The sequence below is a fragment of the Spermophilus citellus genome, assembly GCF_964194105.1.
Source record: "Spermophilus citellus genome assembly, chromosome: 2".
In the NCBI taxonomy this organism is placed as follows: Eukaryota; Metazoa; Chordata; class Mammalia; order Rodentia; family Sciuridae; genus Spermophilus; species Spermophilus citellus.
This window is the reverse complement of record NC_138183.1, coordinates 209,511,817-209,532,385: the sequence shown is the minus strand read 5'-3', so window position 1 is coordinate 209,532,385 and position 20,569 is coordinate 209,511,817. Positions and strand designations below refer to the sequence as shown.

At 36.6% G+C, this 20,569-nt stretch overlaps 1 protein-coding gene across 27 annotated transcripts in view; it reads left to right on the top strand.

The window, feature by feature from the left end:
- SOX6 (SRY-box transcription factor 6) overlaps nt 1–20,569 on the top strand; it is a 603,909-nt gene that overhangs the window by 511,599 nt on the left and 71,741 nt on the right. For 23 of the 27 annotated variants that reach the window (XM_081280977.1, XM_081280953.1, XM_081280954.1 and 20 more), the window contains 3 exons: nt 2,001–2,150; nt 8,130–8,355; nt 11,460–11,647. In XM_081280977.1, the coding sequence (XP_081137103.1) occupies nt 2,001–2,150; nt 8,130–8,355; nt 11,460–11,647 (564 nt within the window). The remainder of the gene's footprint in view (nt 1–2,000; nt 2,151–8,129; nt 8,356–11,459; nt 11,648–20,569) is intronic. The other 4 variants (XM_081280968.1, XM_081280966.1, XM_081280972.1 and 1 more) reach the window with 2 other exon arrangements.

Genomic DNA, 20,569 nt, shown 5'->3' with positions numbered 1-20,569 from the left:
AGAGGGGAGAATAGATTGCATATACAGGATCAGGAATCAGAATGACATCAAACTTTCTTAGCAATAAAAATAAGAAAACAACAGATCAATATCTTTAGAATTCTGAGGGACAATTATTTTCAACTTAGAATTCTATACCATTCAAACTAAAATCAACTAAGAGGAATAATCATAACATTTCTCAGAAATTAGCTCTTAAAAATTAACTGCATATATACCTTTTTCAGGTACCTCCTGGAGGATGTGCTCTATCCAAAAGAAACAGTTTAGTAAAAGGCAGGAAATCATGATAGCCAGGAAACAGAATTAAGGATAGAGAGGCAAGAATAATTCTACATACTATAGATCTGCAGTAGGCCTGAAGAATCAACTACTTCAGATTAGAGCAAGAGATAGAAAATTCCAAGATGGACATCTGCATGGAGAAGAGGTATAAGATACCTAACACAGATTACCTGATATATTCAACTAGACTGGGTTGCATTTCATTGGTCTCTTGGAGAGTTTGGGAATTGATTTGTGATATTTCCATAATAAATTAATAAAAATATTAAATCTAACAAAATAAAAAGTTGAGAAATAGAAAATTAAATATAGTTCAACTGTGAATAATATCTAAGGAGAATGATATAAACAGTAAACATTAATTTTAAAATTTGTGATATTAACATTAAGAAATCAGGGAGGAAAGTCTGAAGCACATGTGGGGTTGGTAATATAAGAGAGGTAAATTTTTGTCTTTATCCACTGACTTTGTATAATAAAAGATTTAACAGTATATAAGCATCTACAAGTGAGACAATAAATACCAGTCAAACCATTAAGTTCAAGGGATGTACAGAGCCTGAGGTAAAGAGGACAGGGGCAGGAAAACCAAGGCCACCATATGTGGCTGTGGAGACTGTTTACTATACATGTTGGCCATGCTGTTTTGTTGTTGGTTTCTTTCTGGTTTTAAGCCCTAAAGTAGTAATGAACTTGTTAAACTTGTTGACTATAAGAATACTTTGATAAAAATTAAAGTTATATAAAAAGAGCTTGGTCAACCTGTCTTTCAATCTTTGTTCCTAATTTAGCTATATCCACATATTTTGAGGTTGATAATTTTAAGATTTATAATATCAGCTTATCCACTTATCATGGAAAAAGGAATTCTCTTAAAACTGAGCAGATAGAATGAGTAAGAGTATCATTGGTTTGCTCAAGAGGACCATAGGCATTACTTCAGAAAAGACTATGAAACAGCATTGAGAATATAATGAGCATACCCTGGAGTCTCAGGCAAAGGCAGGGCCTGAGGAAAGAAACAGAGTGATCTTTTCTGGGCGCAAAGGACCTGATTCAGGTTGAGAATAAAGTGGGTAGCTTCTGTGTCCCACCCAACAAAAAGCTTGATGTTTTGTTTTTATTTTATAATCCATTGAGGACTATGTTATGTGTTGCCTGGAAGTAAGAGTGCCTGCCTTTGGGCCTCCAGGGTCTTGAGGGTGGCACTCATCATCCAGAAGAATCAGAGTTCCCAGAGAAGCTCAGTCAATGCTGAATAAGAACAGTGTAGTTCTTCCAGGAATCCATAGGAATATTCAGATTAGTTCTTAGTTCAGGAATAATAGAATTACATAAATGGGCAAACCAGATATTTAAGCGACTTTTTAATAGAGATTTTAAGCATGAGAAAGAATCTTTGAGACAACTTAGTCAAATACCTTTTTGTGCAATTGAAGAAATCCTTCTAGAGAGATCAAGTCCTTTATTCAGGGTTTCAATATTATTGCCAGAAGGAACAGGCACAGAACCACGGCTCCCATGCCAGTCCTCTTTCTTTCCATTGTATTACTTGGTTTTTCTTATTTTCCTCTTTGAAAAATAGTAAAAGAGAAATTGTGAGGCTGTCAGAAAAATAGTCACCTAACAATACGGTAAGTTTTATTTATTTTTTTCCTGAAACTCCATTTTAGCTGCATTTAAAGAGATCAATGTTTGTCTTCACTGTTTTGCAGCAGCTCTATGCCGCTCAGCTGGCCAGCATGCAGGTGTCACCTGGAGCAAAGATGCCATCAACTCCACAGCCACCAAACACAGCAGGGGCAGTCTCACCTACTGGGATAAAAAATGAAAAGAGAGGGACCAGCCCTCTAACTCAAGTTAAGGTACTTGCTTTGCAGATTTGTGGAAACTGTTTGGAAAATAGCTTCACAAGAAAGGTAGTGAACCAAGCTATGCTGGGAATAAACAGCAGGCAGCATAGCAACATAAAGGAACCCCAAAATGCTCCTCTTTATGGTAAATTTCATGATTGAGCATTGAGAAACAGGTGTTTCTCTTTTGATAACAATAGTGCCATATTGTGAGATCTTTACCTAAATCTGCAAACTCACTTCTCAAAAATTTTTCCCTTTTGGATTCTGGCTTTTATTTTTTAATGTTCATTGGCATAAATGGCCATGATTTTATTGCTAGTCTTTGTCATGGACTTGTGACACTTCTTTCCATGTTCCTTAAACAGGTGGGGAGCCAACTTACAGTACGAGAGAAGGAAGATTGTGAATTGTTAGCTTTAAAAGGGGGACAAAAAATAATTTAATGCTGAATACTAAATGGTTTGTTGATGAAGTTCTCTCCAAAATAAGTTGTAAATGGGACTCTGAGGAATTAATGGCATCATTGCCTAGTTGTGCTTTTGATGCCAACTAATTGTGATAGACTTTTTCAAGTAATAATATCGACATTAATAGATACCTTTCCTAACTGATTTTCAGTGCCTTGAAACTGGGCATCCTGGAGATATTTGGTGACAGAGGGAAACTGATGAGCTACTCCAACTTTGGGCTGCAGCTGGTACCTATAGGTGGTACTGGTTGTTTTTTTATGATTATATTTGCTTTCCATCTTGAATTACTTAATTCAAATAGTTCAGAGAAACTATTGTCCTATATAGTTGACTTATCTACTTGGGCATGGGTATGTTAAATATAGATGCTGTATTATAAAGTGACAAAAATGTGCATTTGGAAAATTGTTGCAATTATTAAATCTTCATATAGAAAGCAGTTTAGACCAACCAAACTCAGTATTGGATGGTATATAATTACTGAAATTGTTTTATTTTTTAAAAATTTACAGTTAGGGATTTTGAGACTGAAGAAAGTCTCGAAAAAAACAAGGGACTCCAAATATCAAAGATCAAAAAAGTGAGCATCATTAATACAGATAGTCTAACACCAATTCCCCAAGTTAATTTAATGCCACTCAGTATTTTAGATTCTCCAAAGAAATAGATGAATATTTATATTTTGTTGTCAGAAATATTAAGATATGAAAATACATGGTTTACATTTCATAAGACAATAGTTTTTTAGGAAAACAGGCTATTTTGTGTTCCAAAATTTATGTTTGTGAATAAGAGAATACTACAACTTTAAAACCAAGGCACTTGGTTTAACCATAGTCATTAGAATATATGAAATGTCTGTGACTTGAGCTATTGAGTATTAAATATTTTAACATGAAAAAGCCATTTTATAAGTATTGGCCAACTGGAACTACACCAAACCAAGCCTTTACTGTATGAATAAAATGTTCCCTGGTTAAGTTCAAGTTTATATCTGCTTTTACCATTCTGTCTTTGTGGGACAACTGAATTTTTATTACTCACTTGACCACATGCAAATTCTTAGGGAGTTCTCTATATAATTTAACTTGCCTATATTTTATGTTAATAACAAAGAAAACATTTCTCATACTCATTAGATTGTTTATTGTATATGTGTGTAAAAACATATAAACCAAGACATAAAGCAAATGTTTCAAATTTTAGAAACAACTATTATTGAAGAACTTCTGAAAATAATCCCATAGCTTTCTAATTGAAAAAAAAAATTATTATCACCAAAATCTCTCATATTTCTCTGTAGTCATTTGCTTATTTTGAATTCAGACATGACATAGGGCAAAATTTGCTAGAGGTAACATATTTTAAAAATAATCTTATGTATCTTCTTTTTCCCAGAATTTTTATCTAATATAATAGTCAACATCAGTAGTCAGAATATTTATGTTCAAATACCTGTTCTACCGCTTTTACTACCTGTGTTACTTTGGGTAAATTGCTTAATTTCTTTCAACCTTTCCGAACCATGCAATTGCTTACCTTCTGGCATTTATTCCTGGCCTCAGGTAGTTTCCTCACATGCGTGCACTGATTAGCACTCAGTTAAATACAGAGAGGGATCTCTGGTAAATCCTCAGCATTCTTCCTCTGTGCAGCTCTCTCTTTGTTACCCTATCTTGCGTATTCTACCTATGTCAGCATCGCCAAACTCTGAACTCTCAGGGATCCTGTTTTCTTCTCTGTAAAATGGAAGTTAGTGTTATGGGTCTTAAATGAGACAGTATATCCTCTGTTTTAAAATGAGCATTCCATAAATGTTGGTGGTAGTGATGATGTTAATATTAGTAATAAAGGAAATGGTGTGGTGGTTTTAGCAGTTGGAATTAAAATGTTGAGTTGTGGACTTCCGTACTGAGAGAAATCCTAATTGAGCATACCTAGAGGATTTCCATTGTCAACCCTGATGGAAGATCCAGGATCAGGCTTCATTTTCCCAGGTTAAACATGTAAAACTCAGGACAAGACTACATAAAACAGTGGTTTGGAGGCATTTAAAATAGGAGGACAGTGGTCCCTGCAAGAAGAGAAACAAGTGAAGGGAGCACTAGACTTGTTCTAGCTTACAGTCTAGAGGGAGTTTCTAGGAAACTGTGGAGGGAACTTGCCAGGATCCCCAAATAGAGAGTTCAGAGTTTAGGTATTCTGACATAGATAGAGTTTGTAAGGTTGGTGCCAAAGGGGAGAGAACTACACAGAAAGAGAATGCTGAGGCTCTACAGAAAATTCCTCTGTATATAATACTGACATGCAAGTACACTCATGTGAGGAAACTACTTGAGGCCAGGGAAAATACCAGAAGGTATCAGACAAAGCAATTGCATGGTTCACAAAGGTCCACTCATAGTTTGCATTCCCAGAGTGCAAACATCTCCTGACATGTAAGTCATCAAGTACAGTTCCCAGAAGGGTATTTGTCTCATAGGAAGGCCAAATTCTCTCTAGATTAATGGCTGTTCTGAACCTGCCTAATAAATCTGAAAAGTATACTCAGAAAGGACCAAACTGTTCTGAATCTCAGAACAAAGTCCACAAATATTTAAAGAAATGCATAAATTCTAGCATCTGACAATGGAAAATTCACAATGCACAGCATCTCTTCAATAATTATCAGGCTTGTAAAGAAGCAAGAAAATATGAATGATGAAGAGAAAATTCAGGATATTTCAAGCAGATTTCAAAATGATGACAGATAATAAAATTGGCAGGTAAAATAGTAAAAGAAGCTATTATATGACACTTCTAGCTGGACCCAAGTGAGGAGATAGGCAAATCTGTTCTCTAAAGAGTACCTATAAAGCTGGACAAAGTTGACAAAAACTACCATCTCAGCAATCTGGAAATTGACTAAAGGCACAAATAATCTGAGGAAACATTTATGCTTCTTACATGTAAGAATAGTGTGGAATTTTTGACCTAGGGCTACTTTTATTTCCCCTATCTCCAGGATCAGCACAGAGTTTCTGTCAGGCTAGGGTAGGGTATAAGAACCAACAGAGCTAGGCCATGTTAGAAAAGGATTCACTGTATCTGGAGTTGGTAGGTGATACCCATGCCCAGTGACATTGTTGATGGAAATGATAATCATTGTATTATAAGTAATAAATTAGAGCATATTTAAAACCAAAAAGGATGTTATAAACTCCATATGTTCAAGAAGATTAAGGAAAGCATATGAATGATAAGGCAGGATATAGAAAAACCTAAACTGATTGTTTAAAAATGATATTACAGAGTTCAGGATGAAAATACACTGGATGGGATTGGTAACATCTTAGACATGGCAGAAGAAAAGATTAGTGAACTTGAAGACATAACAATAAAACCATCCAAAATGAAACAGAAGAAAGATTGCTCAGTACTTTGAGTTAACTTAAATGCTCTTATATTTGCAATTGGAGCCCCAGAAGGAGGAAGAAAGGACAGACAATTATATTTGAGGAAATAATAGCTGAGTATTTTCCAAAATTGAGAACAATTCTGAACTCAAATATTTTAGAAATGCAGTGAACCTTAAATAAAAGAAAAAATGGGGGCTGGGATTGTGGTTCAGAGGTAGAGCACTCGACTAGCATGTGCAAGGCCCCAGGTTTGATCCTCAGCACCGCATAAAAATAAATAAAATAAAGATATTGTGTCCAACTATGGCTAAAAAATAAATATTTAAAAACAAATAAAAGAAAAAAATGGAGGAAACTAATCAAATGCTTAGCATATAAATCACCATTATTTAAATAGGAGTAAAGGAACTAACTGGTCTAAATATCCTTTGAATTGAGGACAAAAAGAAGTAAATTGTAATTAAGTACATCAGATAATTTTGGCATCCATAATACGTATAACTGTTTCTTAAGAACATGTCCCATATCTAAATATAGATTAAAAAAACATTACAACATAGATGTGACAGAGGGCCTCTTTCTTACCAGGACCAAAAGAAAAGAAAGCAAAAACCTAGGACATCGTTACATTATCAAATAAATGAATTATTTTCTCTGGTAGTTTGGTAGAAAGGGGGCCTGAGTTTGGAATTCAGCAAATTAGAATTCAAATTCTTTCATCCACGCATGACCTTGGAGAAGTGATTTTGATCATTCCCATCTCCATTTCCTCATTTGTAAATGTAGAATACCACTGCCTCATGGAGCTATTGGTGGCTAAATGAGGCAATATATGTGAAATGCTTCAGAGACTACTTGGTATGTTCTCACTTCTCTGTGCTCGCTGTTTTTCTTTTTCTCTTTCCAGTTCTCCTTCTCAAGTGGTATTTTCTGGCATCTCTTTTTGTTCCCCTTAATCAGTGGTATTTGTACTGGAAGAGACCTTAGAGATCATTTAGTACGAGACCCTCTTTTTAATTGATGAAGAAAAAGAGCCCCAGCGAGATGCCGTGTTTACCAAGGGAGAGAATGTTCTGTTACCAAGTTCTATTTTGTATTTCAAATAAGGTGACATTAAAATCCAGTTCTCTGTGCCTCTCAGAAGCAAAACAGGAGTTAACATTTGCTGATGATTTTATTTTAGAACATAATAATGCAGATCTTAAAACTGAACATTTAAATGAATATGCTCATATTATAACCAAATTTCTAGGATGATAGAAGTGTTGCTACAGGTATTTTATGGCAGGATAAATGAGACAAAATGAAAGCAAGGAGTTTAGCTTTAAAGTTCCTAGCTAAACTAGAGTTACAAGCCAGATAGCGGAATAGTGTGCTCAGTGTAGAGGGAAATGCATCTTAAAATAGACATTCCGTAAATATATGTAGCAAAGAATATAACAAGACATCACTTTAAACATGAAAAATAAATTGCGTATAGCATAGTATGTAAAACATAATTATAATGTATGCTTGCTCTTTGCAAAAATTAATTTTAAACATGAATAGAGACCAGAATATAGACCACAAAGAGAGCCCACACCCAGAAAGCCACATAGAAGCCATGGTGTGGCATGTGGCTCTGTGGGCTGGGGCCCAGATCAGAAGAAGACTTTCCATGTTTCCATTTTTAAAGTACTTGCGATTGTTTGATTTAAAATATATATTAAAAAATTAGCTGCAGAGACTATTTATAGTTACAGGAACTTTTCAGAGAGAATAACACAAAAGCACTACAGAGCTACTGAAATTTTAAATAATTCTTTGTAAATGCCCTAGGTTAATTTAGATCTCTGAAAACACATTAGGAAATTAAGCTGTAATGTGAGCTAATTCAGATTTTAATTTGGCAAAAAGAATGATCCAACTACACAGTTAATGTAAATAGAAGCATAACACAGGGAAATTAATGAGGTTTCCTTTCGATGAATCTTCAAGGAGGTAGATAATTAGCTTCTTTTGTTATTATTGTAGGAGAATGTAGCATTGTCTCTGAGGTGTAAAATAACTGTGGCTTACTAAGTGATAATGTGCTTCATTTGTCTTTTTTTAAAATAATTATTTATGTTAAACTCTTGCAGGATGAAACAGCAGCACAGCCGCTGAATCTCTCTTCCCGACCCAAGACAGCAGAGCCTGTGAAGTCCCCAACATCTCCCACACAGAGCCTCTTCCCAGCCAGCAAAACCAGCCCCGTCAATCTGCCAAACAAAAGCGGCATCCCCAGCCCCCTTGGAGGAAACTTGGGAAGAGGATCCTCTTTAGGTAAATGGAAAAGTCAACACCAGGAAGAGACTTATGAATTAGGTAAAAGAAAACAAACCTGTTTAGTGATAACTGATCCTCATTTCCAACCTGTTCCTTAAAGATAATCCTCTTTTCTTTTCTATTGAAACATAGCCCAAGTTAGTATTCTGGGTGATTAAAACTTTTGGAAAAAATTCTAATGTAAATCCCGCTGGAATGGGTTTTTCAGTTGGTGATGACTTAGATCCAGCAACTCATAGACTTAAGAAATTCTGTTTTTGTTCAGTGCTTTCTACCTAAAGTAACTCTCCAAGGGCCTTAGGACCTGGCCTCAATGCTGCCTGTCAAAAGTTTAAACCTTCTTTTGAAATTTTATATTTTCTCTTCAAAATGTATGTGAAATTTACATGTTATTCTTTATTAATTTTGCATTAAAATAAATATAAATTACATACATCAATAACATGTGAAATAACATTGATATCTAGGAAGCTATATCTTGTACTCCTGCATATATTGTCAAATATCTTTAGGAATATTCACACCTCTGTGTGAAAACTCTGGAGGAAAAAACATGGGTTTTAGAAATGAGACAGGCTTGTACTGAGAGCCTTTACTGACTAGTGGCCCTGGGAAATTTATTTAATATTTTAAAATTCAGTTTCCTAATCTCTGAAAGGGGAATAGTATGCCTCAGTTCATAGGTGGCTATGAGGATTAAAAGAGAAAAATGTATATAAAGAGCCCAGAACAGTGTCTAGTACCTAGAAGATGTTCAAGTTTAAAAGGCTAGAATAAATAATACCTACACATTTACAAATACACATATAATGAAACAATAAATATGAAAACACCTGTCAATAGGAGAGTGCCAAAAAGCATTAAAATTATTACTGTATTCTTTATACCTCTTAATATTCTAATAAAGATATTGAGACTTGAAAAGGTTAGGGACTAGACCTAGCATTTCTTCACCATGTTACCTTGCTTGTATTATTGAATCCTATAGCCTAAAATTCTCCTTATGCTAGATAGAATAACATACAACTATAGCCACTTATAGTTACAAACATTGTTGCTTATTTGCTTTCAATAAGGTTGTGAGTTAGGTGATGCATGATTATGATACTTGTTACACAGGTAAGGTAAATTGTGGTTCTTATGGGTAAAATGATTTGCCCACAACTCTGTAGCTATTAATTAGCAAAGCCAGAACCAGAATCCAGGTCCCCTTACACATAACTCAGTGCTCTTTTTGTAAACTCATAGTTGAAATATTTGCTGAACTGGGCTGAAACTAAGTAAATCTTTTGATAATGAGACATAAATCTTCCTCATTGAAATTTGGGATATGAGGATCTCTACAGAAGCCTATTCTTATTTTGTGTCAGGATGACTTCTTCAGGGATTCAGAGATTTTCACCTCAAGTCAGAGAGAAGTAAATCATTTCCAACATATGAATGTGAAGAACATCCTTTGACTGGATCTTTATTGTTGTGAAATGAGAGAAAAAATTCAACACAAAGATAAATAATAGACCTGACCTTGAAATGGCCCTCCTATAATTCACTTCTTCATTTTTTTTTTTTTGGAACACATTTGTTTACTGTACAGATAATTGTGAAGGACAGAGATGACTATTCTTATAGTTCTATACTTAGACTTCAGCAGATGGGCTGAAGCAATAGCACCTGTAGTCTTTGTTGTCCAGATGATATTGGATAGAAATGGTCTTTTTGTCAGAAAAGCCCCAAGACTAAATATGTGTGTATGTGTGTGTGTGTGTGTGTGTGTGTGTGTATTGTCCTAAAAAGTAACTGATTTGTAAAATTTTCCCATTGATAGCCTTGGGATTTTTTCCAAACTCACACATACGTGTACATTCACTGCACATCCAAGACACGTGATGTGAGCGTGATTGTAGTCTGGTTTCCTTTGTCCCTTCCGACTATGTGAGGTGTACACATATACACACACAAACACACATGCCCACATACATGTGCCATGAAAATGCTTAATGTCACTGGGCCTCAAGCAAGTGGACATTAAAATTTGCCACAGCAGCTGAAATCTATCACTCATCAAATAATTGTCCTTTTAAAAATTTTTTTGTTGTTGTTGTTTCTTTAGTTGTAGTCAGATATAATACCTTTATTTTATTTTTATGTGGTGCTGAGGATTGAACCCAGGGCCCCACACATGCTAGGCAAGCGCTCTACCACTGAGCCACAACCCCAACCCAAATAATTGCCCTTTTTTTGTGTAGAATTGGAAAACTTATTCAAAGTATTCATTTTGCTCACAGTAAAATGCAAAATATCAAAGAACATTAGTCAATTTCATTTTGAATCTTTTCCCTCTGTGTTGCATGAAATATAATAAAAGCAAATATTTACTCTCACTTTATTGGAGCCTTTGTATTTACATGAAAACTGTTCCCACACCCGTGGCTTCGATATCTTGATGATACGGAGTGAAGAGCAGTGGGTTGTGGGGGTGGGGTGGGGAGGTGGGGTGCATTCTTCTCTTGGTAAATAACTGAGGCTGCATGATGAGAAGAATGCTTCATTAGCCAGCCAGCAATTGGGGAATGGAGAGCACGGACAACATTCCTCCCGCCCCCTCGCTCCTGCAGTGGACACACGAACATATACACGTAGAGGTCACTAAAGCACACTTGGAGCTTCATGGATTTTTTGTTTCCTTCTAAAAAAGAAACAGTTTTCCTATAGGGGCACACCAAATATAATAGGGTGCCTGAGTACACATTCCTGCCTTCCCACTACATTCTCCTATTCCCTATCCTCCATACCACACCACACCTGCAGAGAAAGCAAGGCCATATACAGACTGGGGAAACAACTAGAAGAGGTATCTCCCCCAGTAGGTACACAATTGGAATCTAGGAACCTTCATCTGTGAGAAAACGGGTAGCAAGAACCCATGTAGACTCGAGTGGTGGGCTGTCCTCCAAGGGCTAAAAGGGACTGGCACAGTTTGGTTGCCCTGGCTTTCTGTGTTCTATGCATAGTATTGTATAGCTTTCCCAACAAATATGCCCCTTCCTTATTTAGAAAATGCAGAATTCCACAGGAGAGTGGAGAGTAATTCTTTATATGAGTTTATCCTCACTAGCCTTTAATAATGCATTCTGTATACACAGATATCCTGTCCAGTCTCAACTCCCCTGCCCTGTTTGGAGATCAGGATACAGTGATGAAAGCCATTCAGGAGGCTCGGAAAATGCGAGAACAGATCCAGCGGGAGCAACAGCAGCAACAGCCCCATGGTGTTGATGGGAAACTGTCTTCCATGAATAACATGGGACTTAACAACTGCAGGAATGAAAAGGTAAAACTGGTTTCTCTCCTTCACTGATTCTGCTAGACCCATTTGCTTACTGTCATCTGTTCTTTCCAGATTCCCAAATATCAACCTTCAGCCCAAATTTGGGGTTCTAGCTTGAGGGCTGTCTTGTATTTTACTCAAATTTGTCATGTGTCCCATTTACTGCTGATTAACAAATACACAACACATGCTTTCCCACACAGTGTGAGACCTGCCTATTGATGTCCTTCTGTCACATTCTGAAATGTATCTTAAAATAAAGTGTATATATTATGTTATTAGAATAAAAACAGAGTATTGGCATATTAAAAAAAGAAAGCATATGTGCTCATGATTAAGGATAATAAGATACCATAACCATTGAAATTAATATTGATTTTCCAATCACACAGGGCAAAAAACAAAACAAAGCGAATTATAAATTCATTCACTTATCTTTTTGATTCATCAAATAATTTATCCAGTGCCTATTCTGTGATAGACTCTGTGAGTAAATCTGAAAAGTTTTTGCTCTAGGAGAGCTTACATTTGAGCATGGGAACACAGACAATGATGAAATAAGAAATTAAATATGCAGTGTAATGTTAGGAGGTGAATAAATGCCATGAGAGAAGCTAGAAGCAAGAGAAGGGTGGCTATTTTAGATGGAGTGGTAATGACTCTCAGAGGAAGTGACATAGATTAGAGACCTGAGTGAAGCAATGGTGACCTATGAGGAGCAAGAGGAAGGTTTTTCAGGCAACAAGAACAATAAGCATAGAAGCCAGTTCGGGCAGAGGGATGACAGGGAAGAGTCAGCAGGGGGACGCAAATAAAAAGTGATAGCCCAGACAGAGCATATTAGACCTGGTGGGCCCTGGAAAGGCTTTTCATATTATCCTGAGTGTAATGGGGATCCCTAGACTGGTTATGTTCAGGATGTTGACATGATCTGATTTATATATAAGAGAATCCATCATTGTGCTTTCTGTGGGAAAACAGACTGTAGGAGGTGAAGCATGGAAACAGGCAGAGTAGCTGAGGCTATTCTAGTAGATGGGGTAAAAAATTCTGATTATCTGATAGGATAAAACATGACTATTTTTTAAGACACAAAAATACTTTCCCAGTGCTAAGTTATGAGAGTTTTTTTTTCTAAACATGGAACTATATGGGTACAAATGAGTAGCATGATGGGCAATGTCTTAGGTAACCGTTTTAGAGTAAGATCTTTAAAAAATATTTCTATTCAAACAAGACTGGGAATATAACTTATGAAGTCAGGGCCAAGAGCCTCTTCCTCATTTCAGTGCTTGCTAATTCTAGCATGTGGCAGAGTCTCCATTCATCTGAATAAAACTTGCAGTTCCTCCAATTCCTAAAAGGATTTTTAAATTTGCACATGAAAAAAAGTCAGAAGTATGTGATTCTATGTGCTGCAGGCATTTGAATACATACCCGTAACCAGGGTGTTTATTTTTTAATATGTTTTCTTGTGTTTCCTTCTTATAAGATACAGTGATATGAGAGTCTAGAAATGTGGGTATATTCGTTTCCTCAGGATACTTTGACAAATGACCACAAACTCAGTTGCTTCAAACAACAGAAATGTATTTTCTCTCACTTTGGAGAAAATCCAAATGGGATTCCCAAAGTGTGTATGTGATCAAAGCCCTTACACAGATTAGGAAGTTTAGCTCTGAAAGAGTGTTGACTTCTTTTTTTTTTTCATGTTTTTTTTTCTTTTTTTTTTTATTGGTTGTTCACAACATTACAGAGCTCTTGACATATCATATTTAATACATTAGATTGAAGTGGGTTATGAACCCCCAATTTTACCCCAAATGCAGATTGCAGAATCACGTCGGTTACACATCCACAATTTTACATAATGCCCTATTAGTAATTGTTGTATTCTGCTACCTTTCCTATCCCCTACTATCCCCCCTCCCCTCCCCTCCCATCTTCTCTCTCTACCCCATCTACTGTAATTCATTTCTCTCCTTGTTTATTTTCCCATTCCCCTCACAACCTCTTATATGTAATTTTGTATAGCAATGAGGGTCTCCCTTCATTTCCATGCAATTTCCCTTTTCTCTCCCTTTCCCTCCCATCTCATGTCTCTGTTTAATGTTAATCTTTTCTTCCTGCTCTTCCTCCCTGCTCTGTTCATAGTTGCTCTCATTATATCAAAGAAGACATTTGGTATTTGTTTTTTAGGGATTGGCTAGCTTCACTAAGCATAATCTGCTCTAGTGCCATCCATTTTCCTGCAAATTCTATGATTTTGTCATTTTTTATTGCTGCATAGTACTCCATTGTGTATAAATGCCACATTTTTTTTATCCATTCATCTATTGAAGGGCATCTGGGTTGGTTCCACAGTCTAGCTATTGTGAATTGTGCTGCTATGAACATCGATGTGGCAGTATCCCTGTAGCATGCTCTTTTAAGGTCTTCAGGGAATAGTCCGAGAAGGGCAATAGCAGGGTCAAATGGTGGTTCCATTCCCAGCTTTCCCAGGAATCTCCAAACTGCTTTCCAAATTGGCCGCACCAATTTGCAGTCCCACCAGCAATGTACAAATGTACCCTTTTCTCCACATCCTCGCCAGCACTTGTTGTTGTTTGACTTCATAGTGGCTGCCAATCTTACTGGAGTGAGATGATATCTTAGGGTGGTTTTGATTTGCATTTCTCTGACTGCTAGAGATGGTGAACATTTTTTCATGTACTTGTTGATTGATTGTATATCCTCCTCTGAGAAGTGTCTGTTCAGGTCCTTGGCCCATTTGTTGATTGGGTTATTTGTTATCTTATTGTCTAATTTTTTGAGTTCTTTGTATACTCTGGATATTAGGGCTCTATCTGAAGTGTGAGGAGTAAAAATTTGTTCGCAGGATGTAGGCTCCCTATTTACCTCTCTTATTGTTTCTCTTGCTGAGAAAAAACTTTTCAGTTTAAGTAAGTCCCATTTGTTGATTCTTGTTATTAACTCTTGGGCTATGGGTGTCCTATTAAGGAATTTGGAGCCCGACCCCACAATATGTAGATCGGAGCCAACTTTTTCTTCTATCAGACGCAGAGTCTCTGATTTGATATCAAGCTCCTTGATCCATTTTGAGTTAACTTTTGTGCATGGCGAGAGAAAGGGATTCAGTTTCATTTTGTTGCATATGGATTTCCAGTTTTCCCAACACCATTTGTTGAAGATGCTATCCTTCCTCCATTGCATGCTTTTAGCCCCTTTATCAAATATAAGATAGTTGTAACTTTGTGGATTAGTCTCTGTGTCCTCTATTCTATACCATTGGTCTTCTGAAAGCTTAGTAAAGAATTTGGTTTTACCCTCAGTTACCATTGCACTGAGTTACTCATGTTAACATCAAGTATATATGTTTCTCTTATGTTCTTTTAGCATGGAGTGTATCCCTACCCTTTTCTTGATAAACTTGAGGGCCTGTTTGCTCTTGGAGACCTCGAATAGCTCCAAGATGCATCACTTATTTGGAGCAAAGACACCCCTTTCTGGGGTGGGGGCATACCCAGGATTAAATTCAGGAGTACTAGATCACTGAGCCACATCCTCAGCCCTATTTTGTATTTTATTTAGAGACAGGGTCTCACTGAGTTGAGCATTTTGGAACCATGGCAGTGGGCTCACAAGGCAAAGGCCCTCTTTAATTAAGAGCTTCCTAAGTAGATGGATATGGGTAGTGTATGGCTTCAGGACTACAGAGAAAGAAGAAAGCTTCATTCCTAAACATCTTCTGCCACTCTGATATCAGAGATACACAGTCATTTTTTTGACCAAAGATAGTTTTCTGCTCAGTGAAAATACCATGAAATAATAGCAAATTCAATTTTTGTGTAAATAACTGCTTTATGACATAGATAAGTGAAGAGTTTTGGCATGGAATACCAAGTGGAAAATTGGGTGAAAAGCAAGAGAATGGGTACATGTACTATCCCAAACCTTACAGTTTTGCCAAGTGTTAATCCTAAAATTACTTTGAGAAAAGGTCAGTGATTTTTAAAATTCATTGTTTTTATTTTTATTTATTTATTTTGAAATGAAAGTTGCATTCTTACTGAAAATTCTGATAATACAGAAAGAGGTATGGTGAAAAGTTAATAATTCTCTTTATCCCATGAAGTTCCATTGATTACTCAGAAATTTTCTTTGAGTAGTAACAATCATTAGTGAGTCAGAAAATTTCTTGGCATAGTCAAGCAAGTGTTAAGGAGTTTAAGGGAGTATATTCACATTCAGAACAGTTGTCACTGAGTTATCATTTATACACAATGTGCTATTTGGCAAATTGATAAACGTTTCTGAACCTCAATTTCTTCATCTATAAATGAAAGTAATCATTGAAGTTATAATAAAGTAAGATATATGTGATTGTACCTAGCTTAACTCCTGCCACAGAGTAGGTACTGCGTGTACTTTTTCTCCATACCATTACCTAAATAATAAATGACCCTTGAACATATACAGCAAATTCAGTTATCCTCCCTTATCTGCAAGGGATGTGCCATGGACAATACCAAACCCCATATATACTATATTTTCTGTGCAGACTATGATGAAATTTAATGTAGAAATCAGGCACAGTAAGAGATTAACAACAGTAACCAGTCATAAAATAGAACAATGATAATAATATACTGTAATAAAAGTTATATGAATGTGCTCTCTCTGAAAATATTATACTTACCCTTCTTTTTGCAATGATGTGAGATGATATAATGGCTATATGATGAGATGAAATAAAGAGAAGGGTATAGGCATTTTTAGGGTTCTATATAAGGGTTACTTGAACACAAGCACTGTGTACCTGGGTAGCGGATCTAATAATGGAGATGGCTATTAAGTGACTGATAGACAGGTAGCATTACAGCATAGCATGGATACACTGAACAAAGGAATAATTCAAGTCCTGCAATGATTCAAATCTATGATGAGATTTCATCATAGAACCCAGAATTGTGTGCAATTTAAAACTTATGAATTGTTTATTTCTGGAATTTCTTATTTAAGATTTTCACACCATGGTTGACTGCAGGTAACTAAAAATCTGGAAAGCAAAACTGCAAATAAGGAGGGGATTACTGTATAGTGTATGTTTCTTTTTTTTCTTTTTTATCATTCATTTCTTTATTTTTATTTTTTTAGTCATACATGACAGTAGAATGCATTTTGATATATAATACATACATGGAATGTACATACATCAATCATATTGTCTGTTCTATTCTGCTGCCCTTTCTATCCTCCCTACTCCTCCCCTCCTCTTCCATCCTTTCTCTCTATCCAATCTAATGTGACACACTTCTTTTTTTTCTTTTTCTCATCACAACATCATATATGTACTCTGTATAACAATGAGGTTCTCCTTCCATCTTCCGTGCAACTCCCCTTCTCCCTCTTTTCCCCTCCCACCTCTCTTCCCTATTTAGTGGTGGTCTTCTTCTCATGCTCTTCCTCCCTATCCCATTTTGTTAGCGTATGTTTCTTTTCATCTGTAAAGATTTTCATATACACAAACTGAAGAGGATGTTCAGTCCTTCTTGATACCCAATTTCTTCATGGTGGTCAGGACATTGGGACATTGCTTAACTAATTCCTCTGATGTCCTCCTGGCCTAGATGTGTTTCCCTACCCTCCCTGCTTTTTTTTTTTTTTTTCGTAAACTTGAGGGCATGCTTGTCCTTGAAGACCTTGAGTAGCTCCATGGCACATCTCTTATATGGGGCAAAGTTGCATATACCTTTAAAATCATATCCCATATGTACTTTTTATACTTGGTGACACTATTATAATAAATACCATTAACCTCAAACAACAAAAATCTGTTTCTTGATGTTCCATAGGCCATATGTCCAAGATCAGGCTGATGGCATGGTCAGGTTCTTGTGAGGGTCCTTTTCTTGGCTTGCCAATGGCCACCATCTCACTATATCTTCACATGAAGGTTGCCTCATCTTCTTAGGCACTAATTCCATCATCATCACCTCATCTAGTCCTAATCACTTCTGAAAGACCCACCTCCAATTACCATTGAATTAGGGATTAGAACTTCAACATATGGAATCTGAAAAGACAAAGAAATTCAGTCAATAGCACCAAATATTTTTGAGTTTGTATCATCAATTGGTGTTGAAGTTCAAATGTAAACACTATTAACTTCAAATTCTGTAGATTAATTTTAAGTATTTCTCATTGACTGTTCTTAATTCATTTTGGAGGAAGAAGTCTTAAGATTAGAAATGATATAACATTATTTTGCTTTGGAAGACATGGAACAAAGATGAGGGATTAGGTTAGCATTGAAAAGATCCAAATTTGACCTAAAATTTATGCTGAATATTACTGAGCCCCTGAAAGTAAATTGCAAAGTAGTTTCTCCAGAACCAAGAAATCCTGGGAGTCATTGACTCAGTAGATAACTGTACTGGGCTTGATTTTAGGAAACTAGAAAAGTTCATTATATTAAGGGATATTGTGTTCCTGAGCCTCCCTTCACACATTCTCCCTCCTGAATAATGTCACTGTTCTGAACATACATTTTGTGATTCTGTAGGTTTTGTTTAGTATGCATAGTGTAGATATCAATCCTTCCTTATTAGGTTAGTTGTGGTTAGAAGAATAAATTAAGAACATTACTTTAGGACCCCTGTGATGGTACCTTTGGATCTCTTATGATTAAAATACCCATCTTAATTCATGAGATTCCATGGGGGCACTGTGTCTTTTCCTGAGAACTAGATTTTCTTTTGAGTCAAAAGAATAAGTATATGACGTACAATAAAGACTAGAAAATGGATTGTGACAAATTCAGTTTGTCTTCAAAATTGGCCACCTTGGAACTATTATCTCAGTTTCCTTAAATGTAAAAACCCATAAATTAGATTTATGAATTTGTTTTTTGTAATCCATAATACAGTTTTAGATAGCTTTTTAGTGTGGCTGTCATAAAGCCTCATAATTTATTAAGCTTACTTCTCTCTCTTACAGAGGAATGTGGACATTCTTTACAAGAGAATGTGACCCACACTTGGGTTCCCTGGGAAGCAGGCCATGAGATGGACATTAGTGGCAGGCTTGTTTGGGAATGCTTTTGGGGTTTCCACCTGTGGCAGGGAGACGACCAAAGCAGGACTGGGCAGAGAGAGAGTTTCTGCTTTGGTAAAGTCTCAACTAAGGTCTCAACTCGGGCAACCCTTTGGCCATTCCGAATCGTGTCAATGGGGTGAGAGGGTGAGCTTTAGTATACTTGTTTCAGCCAGTGCTTGGATGAGAGCTACCCTGGGAAGAGGACATGACCTTGGGTGAGGTGACTGTCTTCAGTTAAGGCAATGCCAAAGAGGGCCGACAGCTGAGGGCTAGCTACCAAGAACAGATGGAATAAATCTTCCAGTTCTGAAGGGGGATCTGGGCAGTTCATTGCAGTGACCACTGTTGCATGTTACATTTGGTAACATGAGATATGTATGAGACAGATTTGTACCATATCATCAATGTGGGCTGACATTTACTACCCAGGCACAGGAAGGCTGTGTCTTTATACCACATATAGGCTCACTTATGTGTCCACATATATACATAATTACCTATGGTGTGTTTCACTTTATTGGGCAAATCCTTGTTTGGGCACTTTAAAATAAAACATTGTTGACTTGATCAGCCAGAACGGCACCAATGGAGTTGTTCTGGTTGGCTGTGTTATGAGATATTTAGGGTCTGTTAAATATATAGATTGTGGGGACAATAGACTGTAACAGCGCCTTAGGAGCTGTTATGCTCCATCATTTTAACATAACCTCTGTGCATGTCCTGCCAGCAGAAGTCTGAGTTACTGCCCTGGTTTTAGCTTTCCGCACCAACACCACCAGCCTTCTCCATCCCTAAGTATCAGTGCAATTAGATCATATGATATGTTAATTGCTTACTAAATTTTGTTGTTTTGACATCTTTCTATAGAGAATATTTTAGTTGTGACAATACACAGCAGAATATTAATCAGCTGCTTCTAAATGTCCTCAGAGCTAAGCTAAGGGCATCTAGATAAAAAGAGAGGGTGAGATAGGTTTGGGCCTTCTTAGTTAACTGATCTGATTGAAGTGTGTTCTGTATCTTTTCTGACCTTGATATTTGAATGCTGACTCTGCAATTGGTTAGAGCAACTTTCGTGCGTAAGTATTATGTGCCAGCAGGTTACATACCAATCGCAGCTGTTCATAAATAGGCAGATGACCCACGTATATCCAGGTGGCCTGAGCTGCTATTCCCCTCATCTTCTGAGAATTGCTTGAGAAAATGCTTGACCTCACTAGATGTCAAAATGAACTATTGTGGACACAACCATCACACTTTACCTACTGCCCAAGTATATGGGTGGGATTAAACTACAGAGTGGAAGAATTGGAGAGAACATCACATTTGATCTGGTGCAATTGCTTCCACTTACATTTGGGAAAACTGAGATTTATTGAAAGAAAATGACTTACCCACAGTTATAGTGGATTCATGACAGAGAAGGAATTAAATCTCAGCATTCTTAATTTCTAGGTAATAGTATTTCCATTTATAGAACAGTATTAAATTCCATGATATCTTTAAACCTGTTATCTATGAATGTAGTTTTTACATTGGTGATTTTTAACCTTTCATGGAATGAAGCAAGGAATAAGCACAGGCTGTGAAGCAGAAAAGTGCTAAGTTCCCTGCTTTCTATATCCTTATCATTTCTGTACATTTTTCACTTTCTGTCTGGATAGGCATTCTTCCCTGCCATGATGTACCCTGGTTCTGGCTCTGGAAAGATAATAGTCAGGAAACAGAAGGTTGAATTATGCCCATACAGAAAAAGGAACAAAGGAACAAAGGAAGAGGCTAGGTCAGGAGCAGCAGGAGAACGAGAGGTCATCTAGTAGATTAAAG